Below are 14190 nucleotides of genomic sequence, written 5' to 3'. Positions count from 1 at the left end.
ACACATTTAGGTCATATCAGCGCCAGCGAAAAGGATTAGATAGTAAAAACATTCTAGATGTACAATTAAAAGGACTTGAGGATAAAGTAAGACAAAGGGGAATGGTTCAAATAGGGAACAGATGTAAATTCCACGATCACAATATCAGTGTACTTAGTTTGAGATCAATCTAAAAGTCTCACCCAGACACAAGCACAGGTCCCAAAACTATAACTATACATTCGACTGTTTCCCTCCCAGCCAAGGAATCTGGCCAGGGTTAGAACAAAATTAAGTAATCTCATTCCAAGACAAAGACAGAGAGCAATTGGAAAACAGATACAGGGGGATAGAAGACACACCAAGTACCTCTCCGCCCACTATGGGAGGCCAGGAACCCCATCCAGAATTCACAATCTTAAGCCATGAGTTACACAACTCAATTCAGGCAGGCCTTCTTTTCAACAATGTCCTGTTTACACAACTTACAAATGATAATCATGTAAGGGTTGTTGATGTTCTTCTTTCCCAATAGGTGGTGTTTAATGTTTGTGAGTACTCACCTTACGAATTTCTTTCATCATATCATTGGGATCCATAGCACTGGTTGTCTTCATGCTCCAGGTGAAACGAAGAGACCGCGGTTTTATACCTTCTGGGTCACGCGTTTCACCAGACATGGACCTGCGAAAAACGTGGCTGGAAATTAGAAACAAAAACAAGTATTGGCAGTGACACCCAGCGGAGGAAATAAGCCAAGGCAGGAACTTTCAGGTTAGACTTGATTTTTGTTTTGTTTTTTATAAGGGGGGCAGGGGGAGTAAACCAAACACAATTGATTGAAGTGAGTGATGAGAAGAAAATTTAGTGACGAATAATAATTCTAAAAAAAAAAAAGTGCTAGAAAAAAGTTTGGAATAATTGAAAACATAAAACAAAGCTAGGATGCTTGAATTTAAAGGCAAAATAATATTTTGATAAACACAAGCTTACAATAAAGAATAAAGAAAAAGAAATGACCCGCAAACCTCATTTTATAATTATTTTTTTAAAACAAATAAATATATGATTTTTAATTTATAAAAATAAACAATATAATTTCAAAAGTGAGTTACCACAAACAAAAAAGTGAGCTGAATTTCAAGAAAAACCAACAGTGTACTGAGGTCAAAATGGTTTGCACACACTTCCTCTATCATATTACAATACTTGGACACAACACTCAAGTATGGTTTGCCTGCCCTAATATGGACGATCCTCTCCTAAAAAATCAAAAGAGCACTTTTGCACTACTCTAAGAAGAAAAATCGGTTGGCAGCAAACAAAATACTATAGGAAAAATAAATTACAAAACATAAAACACGGAAGATACTTGAAAACACAAATGTACTCGAAAATCTTACATATTTCCCTGTATTACAAATACTTTTGCATGCAATAAGCTAAACTAAACAGTTATGCTCTATTTAATATGTAAATTTGAAGACAGGAAATCCTATATTCTATTTGTCCATTAACAGTTTCTTAATTAATAAGCGAAAGTTTGAATATTAATAAAAACATGAATGTATAATTGCAACAATTTTCCTTCTTTTGTGAAAACATTTGGGACAGTACTGTTCAGAATTTTGAGAAACAGGACTTGGAATCAAAAATACTTTGGGCAGATTGAAATAAGTTCGGCATTACTTTATGCTCACTTTTAAAAATTCAAAAGCATTTGTTTAAATTCAAAGCATTTGCGTAACTACATAGATAACAGTAATAGTAATAGATGTTTTATTGGTGTAAAGAGTTGAGAAACTTTTCATCATAGTAGTATGTTCAAACACAAAATCTAAAGCCCCAAACTCTTAACTATGTTTTTTGATTTTATGTTTTTAAGGGTTTTACGGCACTTGCAACACATTTAGGTCAAATCAGCGCCAGTAAAAAGGAAGAAAATGGGATAGTCAAAAGTTCTAGAATTACAATTAAAGCATCCAAGAATAAGGCAGACAAAAGGGACTTGGTTCAAATAGGGAACAGATGTAGATTCCAAGAGCACACCATCCGTGTACTTAGTTTGAGATCACTAAATGTCTCATCCAGACATAAGCACAGGTCCCCGTCAAGAGGAACACACTCAATTGTTTACAAATCATACATATGTAAAAGGAAAAATAATACAGTACATGACAGAGAGATGATTTACAAGGGAAAAAATATCATCTCCCAAAACTAACTACACATTTGACTGTTTCCCTCTCAGCCAGGGTATCCGGCCAGGACTAAACCAAGCAATCTCATTCCAAGATAAAGACAGAAAGCATGTTGGAAAAAAAGATATTGGAGGACAGAAGACACAGTATGTACCTCCCTGCCCTCTATGGGAGGTCAGGAACCCCACACAGAACTCTTAACTAACACAAGACAAAATGTGCTATAGTATAAATAAAAAGGAGGGGGGAAAAAAAAAAAAGAAAAGAAAAAAGTGTGGGGAGTCTTATTTCATTTTAAAAACTCTGGTAGTAACTAAATACAAAACAAATTTGATGTTGCCCTGCTGGAGAGAGGGAAGGGAGAGAAAAGAATTATTCCCTAGTATTTAATGCAGCTCACATTTCAGTGGATCATATAACGATATGACAAAATGAAATAATGAACACACAATGCATATCTTTTGTTTCAACCAAATACCATAGTGATTATTGACACAAGGACATTGATAACATGTCGTGGATACCATTAATTATCACAGGATAAAGGACTTTTTGTCAGCTCTGGACTGAGGAGAGGAAGGAAATAAATACCCTCTGGCCTACTGTTAGATGTTACATGTTAAGTTGCAAAGGTGATTTTCAACAACAACAACAACAACAACAACAACAACAACAACAACAACAACAAAACATAAAAAAGGTAACCCCACCCCTAAAAAAATTCATGTTTAAAAAAAAATAATTTTAAAAAATAAATTTTAAAGAAACCCACAAAACATAAAACACACATTAAAAAAAAAAACAAAAAAAAACATGGTTAGATATAAAATATGTTTTGTGAAAATATAAATAGAATAAAAGTACACTTTACGGGGTACATCTAAAACCCAATGCTTAACCTGCAAGGAATTCGGGGTGTTTGAAGATGTGTTTCCAAGCATGACGATTTAAAATCAAATCAAAGACAAACTTCAATTAAATTAGCCCCATCACCAAATGTTAAAGACAACACCAGTTAACACAAGAAATAAATAGCCAATTATCAAATACCTTGCAAAATCCATTTTTCTTTACATAAATTTACTGTTACGCATTTTCCAATTTACAGCAAAGATAAAGTACTTCATTATAAATTGCTACCTTTCTTAGATGTCGAAGTTATTGAAAAATCTCTAGAAGAAAGTATATTCTTTTCTTTTTAAACTCTTTTCTTTTCTATCTTTTTGCATTATTTAATGGATGAGGTGGTGAAAATTTAATTTGACAAGAAAGAATAAAAATATTGAAAAAGTTCACACACAATAAGCACAGCAAATTAAGGTTTATTTTTTTATTATAGGAGCAGCGTTAAAAAATAGTTAAAACAACACACATCACAACATATTAAGGGGGGAGGGGGGGGGGGTAAAATAAAAATTAAAACAGTTGAAGGAATGGATAATTGATATCATTCTCTAAGACTACTTTGTGTGTTTGGGTTTAGGATGTATTTCAATACAAATTGAAATGCATGCAGAAGATGATAGAAGCGCAAACAGGGGTGCCACTGCAATTGATTTCCTAACAAATAAAAGAAATGATCTCAAATAAATCAGTCATTATCATAAACTATATCTATTACATAAACTAATGAATAAAATATCCAAGTAACGTTATTAAAATTTATGTTTTAGACTACATAAACCATAATTACTTGGGTCATTAAAGAGAAGGGTTTTTAAAAATATATTTTTTAAAACAGTGGTATGAAATCCCTGCTATGAGAACCCATTCCATTGTCACAATTATCTTGAAATCATTTCATAAGGGTGTGATACGAGAGAGAAGATTTTCACAAATTATCATTTCACCTTCCAGGTTGGTCATTCATAAAATGAGAACCTCTCATATTCACTCCTTTGAATCAATGCGTCAATCGCTATCTAGCATTTAGAACTATAACTATACACCATTCACATTCTTTATAGCAAGGCTTGGTCACCCCATTATCATAACACAGTATGCCTCCAATCATTTAATGCAAAAGATGTTGAGAAATGTTAGTATTTTAAGTAACAGTAAAATGACGATCTGAAGATCGACAATGATTCCATCCGAGTAAAGGGTATGAAATACGACAGATTGAGGATTTTTAGTAGTGATTAGTACATAGGACTCTATGGTCAATCTTTGGAATCCAGGCCTTTAAAAGACCATGAACTGTTGAGAGAAATATAATGGAGATTTAGAAATTCCAGTTTGCCAGGAAGAGATAATTTTACAACTCAATTTGTTGCCATGATTCAACTTGAATAAATTGACTCAAGTGATGATAGTTTGAACAGGTCCAGAGATATTTGGAAGTCAGATGAGAAACTTGTTGATATATATTAGGATGTAGGTCCCTACAATAATATTAGAGGCACTCGACTCGACAAATCATGACACAGTTTACAACTGCTTCCCTTCTCTCTTTTTATAACTTAACAATAGTACAAAGGCAAGTGATCTGTCCAATAAATGTTTACTTCACTAGATTAAAATTTTCCTTTCAACCACCCTCTGTTAGTTTAGTCCCAACAACTCCCATTGACTAAGTCAAGTCCACAAATCCAAAATCCAGCAGGTCGAATATATAGTACTCACGGTGAAAGAGCTGACGCCCTCCCGCTGGCATAGGCGTGGGTAGAGGCTGTCTGAAACCCACCCTCAGGTCTGAAAGTAATACCAGGGGGATGGATGGGTGGTGGGGAGATGGGGCAAGTGAGAGAGAAGGGAAGGCACAAAGACAGTATGAGAAAAGATAGTAGGCTGAAAGTGATCCCTTTCTCAAACAATTCTAAAAATAAGTAGTATGAACCAAAATGTAAATAAACAAAACAAAAAATAACAAATGATAAAAGCTCCTTGCAGCTACAGGAAAGAAATTTTGTGAGTGAAATTAGTTTTCATACAGAACCGGGAAAATCAAAATACAGTCTGGGGTGAACATTAAGATTTAACAAGAGAAAAGGCATAAGAATTATTTTGGACACATATGTACGATGATAACGCTTTGTCTCCAGTCAAGGGGGAAGGGGTGTATTTGGGAACTGACCACAAAACGTTTGCAAATACAGTGATACACACACACAAATACATACACAGAGAGAGAGAGAGAGAGAGAGAGAGAGAGAGAGAGAGAGAGAGAGAGAGAGAGAGAGAGAGAGAAGAGAGAGAGAGAGAGAGAGAGAGAGAGAGAGAGAGAGAGAGAGAGAGAGAGAGAGAGAGAGAGAGAGAGAGAGAGAGAGAGTCTGACACTAACACTGTAGCTTATTGAAAATAGGTTGATACTCCAAAAATATAAAGGCACAAACACTACCATTTCGTAATCAACAGGATTGCCACAATATGTCTTTTTCTGTTTTACTGTTAAAAATTATGACCTTCCCATACTCCTCCCCCACCCCGATTCTAGAAAAAAACAAATAATCAAACATACACAAAAGTCAATGACACACAATAAAAAAATCTCATTTCATCATCAATCCTACTTCCCTTTGTCAAGGCACTTCATCAACCCTAAGAGCATCATTTGTGTAAGAGAAGCTTATTTAAATGATATATATTTTTTAATGAAATCAAAACCGAATGAAAATATGTTAATAAATCAGATCTAAAAGAAATGGCATTGTCATCCCTGCATTATCACCATAATCATGGAAAACCATTTTTTTATTATATAATCCCAGGATTGTGTGGGATCTAAAGTTTTGAAGTGTTTTGTATGAGGGGATAATACATCTGCAGGCACAGACACACACTCGCTCACAAACTCTCTCTCTCTCTCTCTCTCACACACACACACACACACACAGACACACACACACACACATCCCACTCCCTCCCCGCCCTTAATCATTTTGTTGTTGTTAGAAGGAAGAATTTGCAAAAGGGTGCAGAAAAACTAAACACAAAAGATTGTCAGATTTTAATCAGGGCAGAATATGTCACTTGCATGTTGCAAAATTCAATGATTTTTACCTCATTAGATCGCTATACGGGCCTCATTGATTCTATTCTACCTGCTCACATATCTCATCCACTGATAAAAAACTATATTCTCCAAATGATAAACTTTTCACAGCTCTCACAGGCAGAGTCCAAGTTAAAAATTGTATGAAAAATTAATGAGCTGTCGACACAAAGGCAATGCTTAGTGTGATCATGACAAATATTGAGGTAGGAAATCCTCTATTTGCTCAGTTTCATAAATATATAACATATGCAAAATTATACTTTTAACCTTCACAGATAACCTTGAACAAAGACGACATGCTTTAGAAAAGTATAGGGGAAAAATAAGGAGAGTTGCCAGTGGATAAACAAGCTGATTCATTCTTAAAAATGATTCACATCATATTGTCAATGAAACTCTTCCTCATATAATATTTTTAAAATTGCAATTATAAAAGAAACAAACGATCACTGGCTGCCATTCCGTGTTGTTACACACCACCCCATCCCATATCATTTTGTTGACACAAGTTATTGGTGGATATAACATGCAGCATAATAACACTTTTTGGCATTCATGCATACACATTAATGACAAATAGAAGAAGAAGAAAAAAATATGGGGAGAAAAATACATTGCATATGATAAATTGTCTGATCTAGGTCACCAGAGTCTATATAGAATATAAACCAGCTGTACAAGGTGAATCAAACATCTATACTACAGTCAAGGAAAATGAGTTGATCCTAATGTTTCAAGAAACATGCAAGTCAATCTGTAACATTCTCAAACAAATGTTTCCATGTATGTAGGCTATTCAATCAAAAAGTTTACGCCATTACATCTAAAAAATGTTTTTTGTTTTTTAAAATTAACCGCAATGTCTAAAAATTGACCTCAGTGGCAAATCATATTTCTTGCAATCTTCCGAGTTGAGAAAAATGAGTTGATCTAAATAATTTAAGTAAACATGTTAGTATTTCCTTAACAATCCCATACATATATAGGTAATAAAAAAGCTTTTCGCACAAGAATAAACCAAGTCAAGGCATAAAAATTAAAATAGTATATTTATACTAATAATAAATAGTCTCCATAAATAGTATTTGTACAACTCGTATGGTTAAAAAAAAACCCCAAAGAATGTTATAACTATACTATTTCCTCCCAGACTGTAACAGGATGAGAGTTACAGGATGTAAGGTTTTATTTCCTTCTCTCCTCAGTCAAAAGACACCAATCCTATTTCAATCATAGAATAAAAATAATTGATACAATCATAGAACTGCACAGAAATCCAAAGGACAGTAAATTAATTGTGATTTTTAAAAAAATGTAAAAAACATGCCAGGACATAGAATACAAAACGAAAAACAATTCAACATTAAAAAAAAATTTCTTTTGGGTTTTGTCTTTCTCAGTTGTTTGATTCCGGTCTGTAACTAGCATTGGCATTGCTACATTAAATCCATCCCATGACAATTCACTTTAATGATGAAAAATGAAAATGACATTACGGCCACCTTATGTTCTAAAATTGTGTTGTTCAATTAAGAAAAAAAATAATAAAATAAAAACAATATGAAATCAAACAATACTAAAATCTAAAAAAACAAAAAAACAAATACTGTTTCTCCCACTTATTGATGTAAAAGGTATAAATGTCCCTTATAAAACTTCCAAAATCACAAGTAACTCGTCTTTAGGATTCTGATAACTTCTGCTGTGGCAAAAAAAAAGAAACTGATGCCGATATAACATTTTTTAAAATCGCGCTTTCTGTTCTTTTCATCATGATTGTGGATTTGTTTTTTAAAAAAGGAAGGAGGGAAAAAGAAGAAAAGAAATGAACAGAAAGAAAAAGGAAAGCATCAGATCGGAATGGAGCCAAAGAAAGGGATTTTTTCATTTGATACATCATTGCAAATTTGATGCTTCTAAAATAGAATATAATCAAAAGAGTAAAATTCAAATCAACAGTTGACCCGAACACAAATATCAAGACATCTTTTGAGAAAATGTTGCATTCTCTCATATCATTCCATTTCCTCCATACAACAGACACTCCTCTTATTTCATTAATTCTCAAATTATCAATAAACACCAACTTATTTTTGCCAACAATTTCTTATTCTTTCACACCTGATGATTGTAGGAAAAAGACATGTTCGTTTAAGACAGTTAGCATGGATAAGAACTTGAAAATATAAGTTTTCAAATTTGACAAGTTGCAGAATTATATAACAACTGTAAGGTTTTACTGTTTCCGGGACTAATTCTATTAATCAAAGCAGCATCTTTTCCAGTTGCCCAGAACAATCCTACTCTTCTTATCAGAGCTGCCAACCCATTTGCCAGTAAAATGAGGTTAGACTTTTGAAATACAGAGGATTTTGATTTGAAAATCAGAGGATTTCTTTCCCTGAAGCTAAAAAATTTAATCATTGTTTTTCCCCCCTATTGAATCAGTCTTGATCATTAAAATATGACATTAAGATTTGGAAGTCCATATGAAGAAATTCAATGGATACATATAAAACAACACTTAAGACACTAGGATTGGTCATAGTAAGCATATAAATATCACTAGATTGTTAAGGATTATAAGCAAGGGGGGAAAAGGGGATGTTTTAATATTCAGTAAGGAATTTTTCCAAGATCGTCAAGCTGGCGTTGTTGACAGCTCTGTTTTATGCTAATTATTGTTATTTTAATTTATTTTTTTCTGACGGTGTTTGTGTCTAATTAGGATTTCATAGTGTTTTGGAATACATCTGCTATCCATATCTGTTCCCTCCTATTATATTGTCCAGACTGTTCAATTAGCAAATTTGACAGAATTGTATGATACAACAATAGAAGCTGACATCTTCTTTCCCTAATATCCTTTCATATTTACACCAAAAGATGTTGCTCTCACATGCACAGGCCATGCTCTGCTTAGAAAAATGTATTTATTAAAAATTATTTACGAATTACAGAAGAAAAATTTTGGGAGACATAAAGAAATAAAAACGTTAAACGAGAATTTTAAAATGATGAACATGATGAAATAAGTTTTAAAATAAAAGACAACTTTTTTTTTGTATTAAACATTTTAAAATAAAACAAAGGGGGAAAATAGGCAGGAAAAAAAGGATAATAACTAACAATTTTTTTTATTATTTTTTTTTTTAAATCCACAACATTTTACAAATTAAAGAAAAAGAAAGGAAGACATGATTTTCCCTTTCAATCTGAGATGTTCGCATCGCTTACAAACTCTGTATGAGCCCACGAGATTCATATTGAGGGCATCCAACTCTAACCATGCAAGTGCCATGTGTGGAAAAGAAATTTGTTTTAAAAAATGTCATGCTTATATCAAAGCCCAATCCCTTCCCTGCCCTTGTGACCGACAGAGACTAACCACAATCCCGTTATTTGGCAGGAATAGTCACGTGATCTAACATACATGTTAAGTGTAATTGCAGAAGTTTTTTTGTTTGTTTTTTTAAATCTCAAAATCATCCATTTCACACTTACACAGTTAGAGTCAGAGTTCAATGCCCTCAAGATGTGATTCAGCTTGCATATTTGTATTTTTCCTTTCAATTCTTTATTTCCCATTTTTTAAATTTTAAGACAGAGAGGGAGGAATAAGAAAATGGTGATAGTTTGGGTTCTCTAGCAATGTTGTGGTGATGGTGGTGTAGAATGAACACCCCAACAAGAACCCCCAATAAGCTCCGATCCAGATATTTAAAAAAAAAAAAAAAAAGAAAAAAAAAAAAAGAGAGAGAGAGAGAGAGAGAGAGAGAGAGAGAGAGAGAGAGAGAGAGAGAGAGAGAGGAGAAGAGAGAGAGAGAGAGAGAGAGAGAGAGAGAGAGAGAGAGAGAGAGAGAGAGAGAGATGCTTAATTTTTTTTTTTAATTAATCAAATAATAACAAGTGATGGTGATGATAACAATGATTAAGAAACTTAATCAGTTTTTTAAGGTAAATTACGGGCATAAAAAATAATGGAAAACCATCAGCAGGGCTAAGAACAAAAACAAAAACAATTCAACAACACATGGATAAGTTTAATCTCCAATTAGAAAGCACAAAAGAAAACCAATATTATACGGGGAAAAAAACGAAAAAAAACAAACAAACAAAAAATTAATTAATTATTTTTTTAAATAAAAAAGATTCCTCTACTCAGCATCAACGGGTCCAAGAGATCCATAAACCCACCAGCACTGCTTCATTCTAAATGAATATCTTATTTAAATATATTTTTTTTCATGAAAAATATTAAGAGGGTAAAAGTGAACAAGGAGTAAATACCTCATTCCAGGACTGAGCATTATGTGGACGTGGAAAGGAAAGTGAAAAAGCAAGAAAATCATTTGACCCAGCAGTAAACAAGTGACCTGACAAGACATGCTTTTATGATTCAGATATAAATAAGTATTCAAGATTACATTAGATCCAATTTACAATTTACATCCTTTCCTTTCTTTCAAACATACTACCATCATGTGTTGACAGGGGTGACAACACTATAAAAAAAATAATAAAAAAGAGACAGTATCAAGTGTCCCAGCATTAAACAAGTTTCTCAAAAATGTTCATTTACAAGTAAAAAAAATAAATTAAAAATAAGCAGACCTTCTGTAAGTAGGTAGTCTAAACCCGTCTCTGAGTAAGCAAGTGAGACCAATATTTCGGTCATTTTGGTCAACTTCACTGTTCCATTAAATAAAAACCATCAAAGTTATGACAATGAAACTTTGAGCAAACGAAAGTGCTTTCTTTTCTCTTTCGTTTCATGCTATTTTTATTTTGTTAAAAGAATATTTACATTTTCAAAATATTTTTTACAATATGCATACTTTCACGGCCAAACGCGCACAGAAAATCGTGGTCCAGAGCACCTACTGCTGTTTAAAGTCTTGGCAACAAGCGCCTTGGAATCATATTCGCATGAGAAGTGTCTGTTTTTGTTGTCGAAATATCACTCTTTCTAGTGGTGTCACGGGCTAATTTATTAGTTGGCTACAAGTGGGCTAAAATCTCATTTTAATTTTTCAAATAACAAAAAAATGCATTTTCACTGGAAAAAATCGGAAAACCCTTACCATCATATTAAAATTCAGCCTTTTTTCTTTATAATATCAAAAAATCATAATAATACGAAACCACGGCGCTTGTTGCGTCAATTTACAAAAACGCCGGTCGAAGCCACTTTCTTTTTCTACCGTACGCCATTACTGCAATGTGTGTGTAGCTACTGCTCTCACATTTTTTCATCGTTATGGCGACTTCACGGTCTGAAACTGCCAACATCTTGCACGAACTAATTGGTAAGTGTTACTATATATTGTTTTCAGTCATGATTTGAAAAGTTAATAGATAAATATTAGTTTATTTTGATTTAATTGCCCAAGTCACTGTCATCGAGTCATCACTGCCATCCGTTGATCAACCGGTCACTTTCTAAAGTTTGTTTATTTTCTTCAGTTCCGTCAATTCACAGTCTGACTATCGAATTTGTATTTTCAAAATTATATTTCAATTTATAGCCTATTGATTTGTTTCTCTTTTGTTTATTTTAACTGATATATTAGCTGGTGTTGATGCGTTTTTCTCGTATTCTGAATCAGAATGGCTGCCAAGAATATGGTCTTATTTCAGTTTTCTGATCGAAGTGGACTAGTCCATTATATAGAATGGGGGTTGTCATAGATTATAAATTGAGTTTTGCTTTTCGATTTTAAGTTATCAAAGGTCTCCCATTGAGATTTATTGTATTATTTACCGACCAAAAGAGTTATCAAAGACACTGGCAGGCACAAGTTCATCATTTAATGAAAATATTTTGAGATACGTACCCCGTATTTTAGCTCATTAACCTTAAGCAGCCTGTTGATTTGGAACAGTCCAAAGTATACTGGCTGTTGATATATTAGACATTTTCTCTATTAACCTTTTAGATTATTAAATTATTAGTTCTTTAAACTTTTACTTAATAATAATGTAGGCTTTATTTTAGTCATTGATATTGATAATGATATTTGCATTCATAGTTTTTTGGGTTTTTAAAAAAGCCCCCCCCCCCCCCCCCCCTTCTCTCTCTCTCTCTCTCTCATATTTTTTTCTCAGCCAACATGCTATATTCTTATTTGATTTATTATTGTAGTTTCAAATGGAATAAGAACATTTTCTCTTGCATCTATTTTACGGATGATATATATATATTATATTTATTATATAGCTGGGTTTTCGGATTGATTTCATAAGCAGAATGTGCTTATATCTGATGTCATGATTGGATAGTTTTATTTTGATATTCTAATCTACATGTGAGGTCTAGGAAGAAGTTGTCATAAACATTCATTTATCTTTTTTTCTTTCACCACAGCGGATGATAGCTACCATGCCATGTTTAAAAGGTTTACCAGAGAAGGAAAGGGAAGAAGACCTGATGCCAATCCACCAACCCTCACCAATCGAGTGCTTGTCCAGCTGTGGGATATCATGCTGTTCAGTGGCCAAGAACAGAAGATGGTATGTTACACCTACTCTTATGTCATACCCAATTTTCCTGTAATGTGTGTTTAAGAATGTTGCTATGGTATGGATAGTGAAAGTACCGTCTTTTTAGCACAAATACAAAACATTTATAAAACACTTATTCGAAGTAAACAACATGACTGGTTTACAATTTAACTAATTACTTTTTTTAAGTTGATCCCGTCTTGATGTTTAAAGTATTTATTTAGCTTAATAGAGGAGAAACTCAACAATTATATTGTCATTGAAGCTTCTCATTTGTTTTGTCTTTTCTCTTTTGCGTTCAAAGCTTCATGCAGCATGTTTTGATAATTGAATGGTGTACATTTAACTCATAAGATGGGGTACTCCTCCCTTTAGGTGCTTTACAACTTGCAGACAAAGGCGATGGAGGTTTTCTGAATTTAATGTTCGATAAGGAAAATATTTTCAAAGTGCCTTTTGTTGAGGGCAGGCTGTCAATGTGTCATGTAGACGCAGGTTAGTAAACGTGTTCTAATTGGTCGGTAACAAACGATCAAATACAGCAAAAAATTTGGGATCAGAGGTCAATGTTGCTATCCAGGGATGTCGTTATCCAGAGGTTGCACTGTATTATAAAAATGTAATGGTATCAGTATACCCTATTAATGGCTTTTTTTGTCATGTGTGGACTTATCAATTTTTCATTGTTTCATGCAATTGTATGATTTTTTTCTCTTGAAGGTACAAGACTGGTTTGGCTACCTCTACAGTGACCATCCTCTTTTGCAAGCATCATGTGATCGGCTACGCAGCATAATGTCCTCTGCATATCAAGAGCGTTTCAATTGGTGGATGGTCCTCAGGATGTGTTCAGGGAGTATTTAGATAATGTTTTTGACTTTAATTTTATTTCAGATGTTTTATCAGCAGCTCATATTGACAGGAAAATTTTGTTAGGAGACCATGAAGACTTCATAAGACCAAATGACTTCAAACTTTCAAATAAAATAGTTTTAGTAAAAATTTCAAACTTCAGAGAGATTAAACTCCAACTTTACAGCCAACTGGCTTTTCTCTATAATCAGTGGAACTGAACAAAAAGATGGGGATAAAAATGTTATCAAGAATTTGATCTTAAGGATAAATAAACTAAAATCTCAAAAAAAGAAACTCCAATCAAGTAAAAAAATCAGTGCAAATGAATTTGAGCAATTTTTAGAGGAAGAATTCATATACGAAATACAACATTTTTCAGGAAGACAAACTAAAAATTTGATTAGTGCTTCAGTATCAAATGACTTAAATGAAACTCCAATTGAATCTAATGTATGCAAAATTACAAATGCTAAGGAATCTTCTCAGCCAAATTTTGAATTTTTTAAAAACAGAATAGATGCTCTTGAGAAACAACTTGAACTTTCTGATAAAGTGAAAAGGGACAATTTAAAATTAAAAAGAGAGGTCAAAAATTTGAAACGAAAAGTCTTTAGAGCTAAAATGACAACTAAATACTGCCATCCTCAAAATTCA

The 14190-nt window shown here is 33.2% G+C and overlaps 1 protein-coding gene across 1 annotated transcript in view; it reads right to left on the bottom strand.

Annotated features, from left to right (window-relative positions):
- Positions 1-14190, bottom strand: part of LOC144962574 (MAP/microtubule affinity-regulating kinase 3-like) — a 74239-nt gene that overhangs the window by 7235 nt on the left and 52814 nt on the right. Inside the window, 2 exon segments of the mRNA XM_078895618.1 lie at positions 543-678; positions 4806-4874. Of these exon segments, the coding sequence (XP_078751744.1) occupies positions 543-678; positions 4806-4874 (205 nt within the window).

Source organism: Berghia stephanieae, chromosome 1 (genome assembly GCF_034508935.2).
Source record: "Berghia stephanieae isolate SIO BIC M18660-M18661 chromosome 1, UCSD_Bste_1.3, whole genome shotgun sequence".
In the NCBI taxonomy this organism is placed as follows: Eukaryota; Metazoa; Mollusca; class Gastropoda; order Nudibranchia; family Aeolidiidae; genus Berghia; species Berghia stephanieae.
Note: the sequence above shows the minus strand (reverse complement) of the source record. Positions and strands in the feature narration are given on the sequence as shown.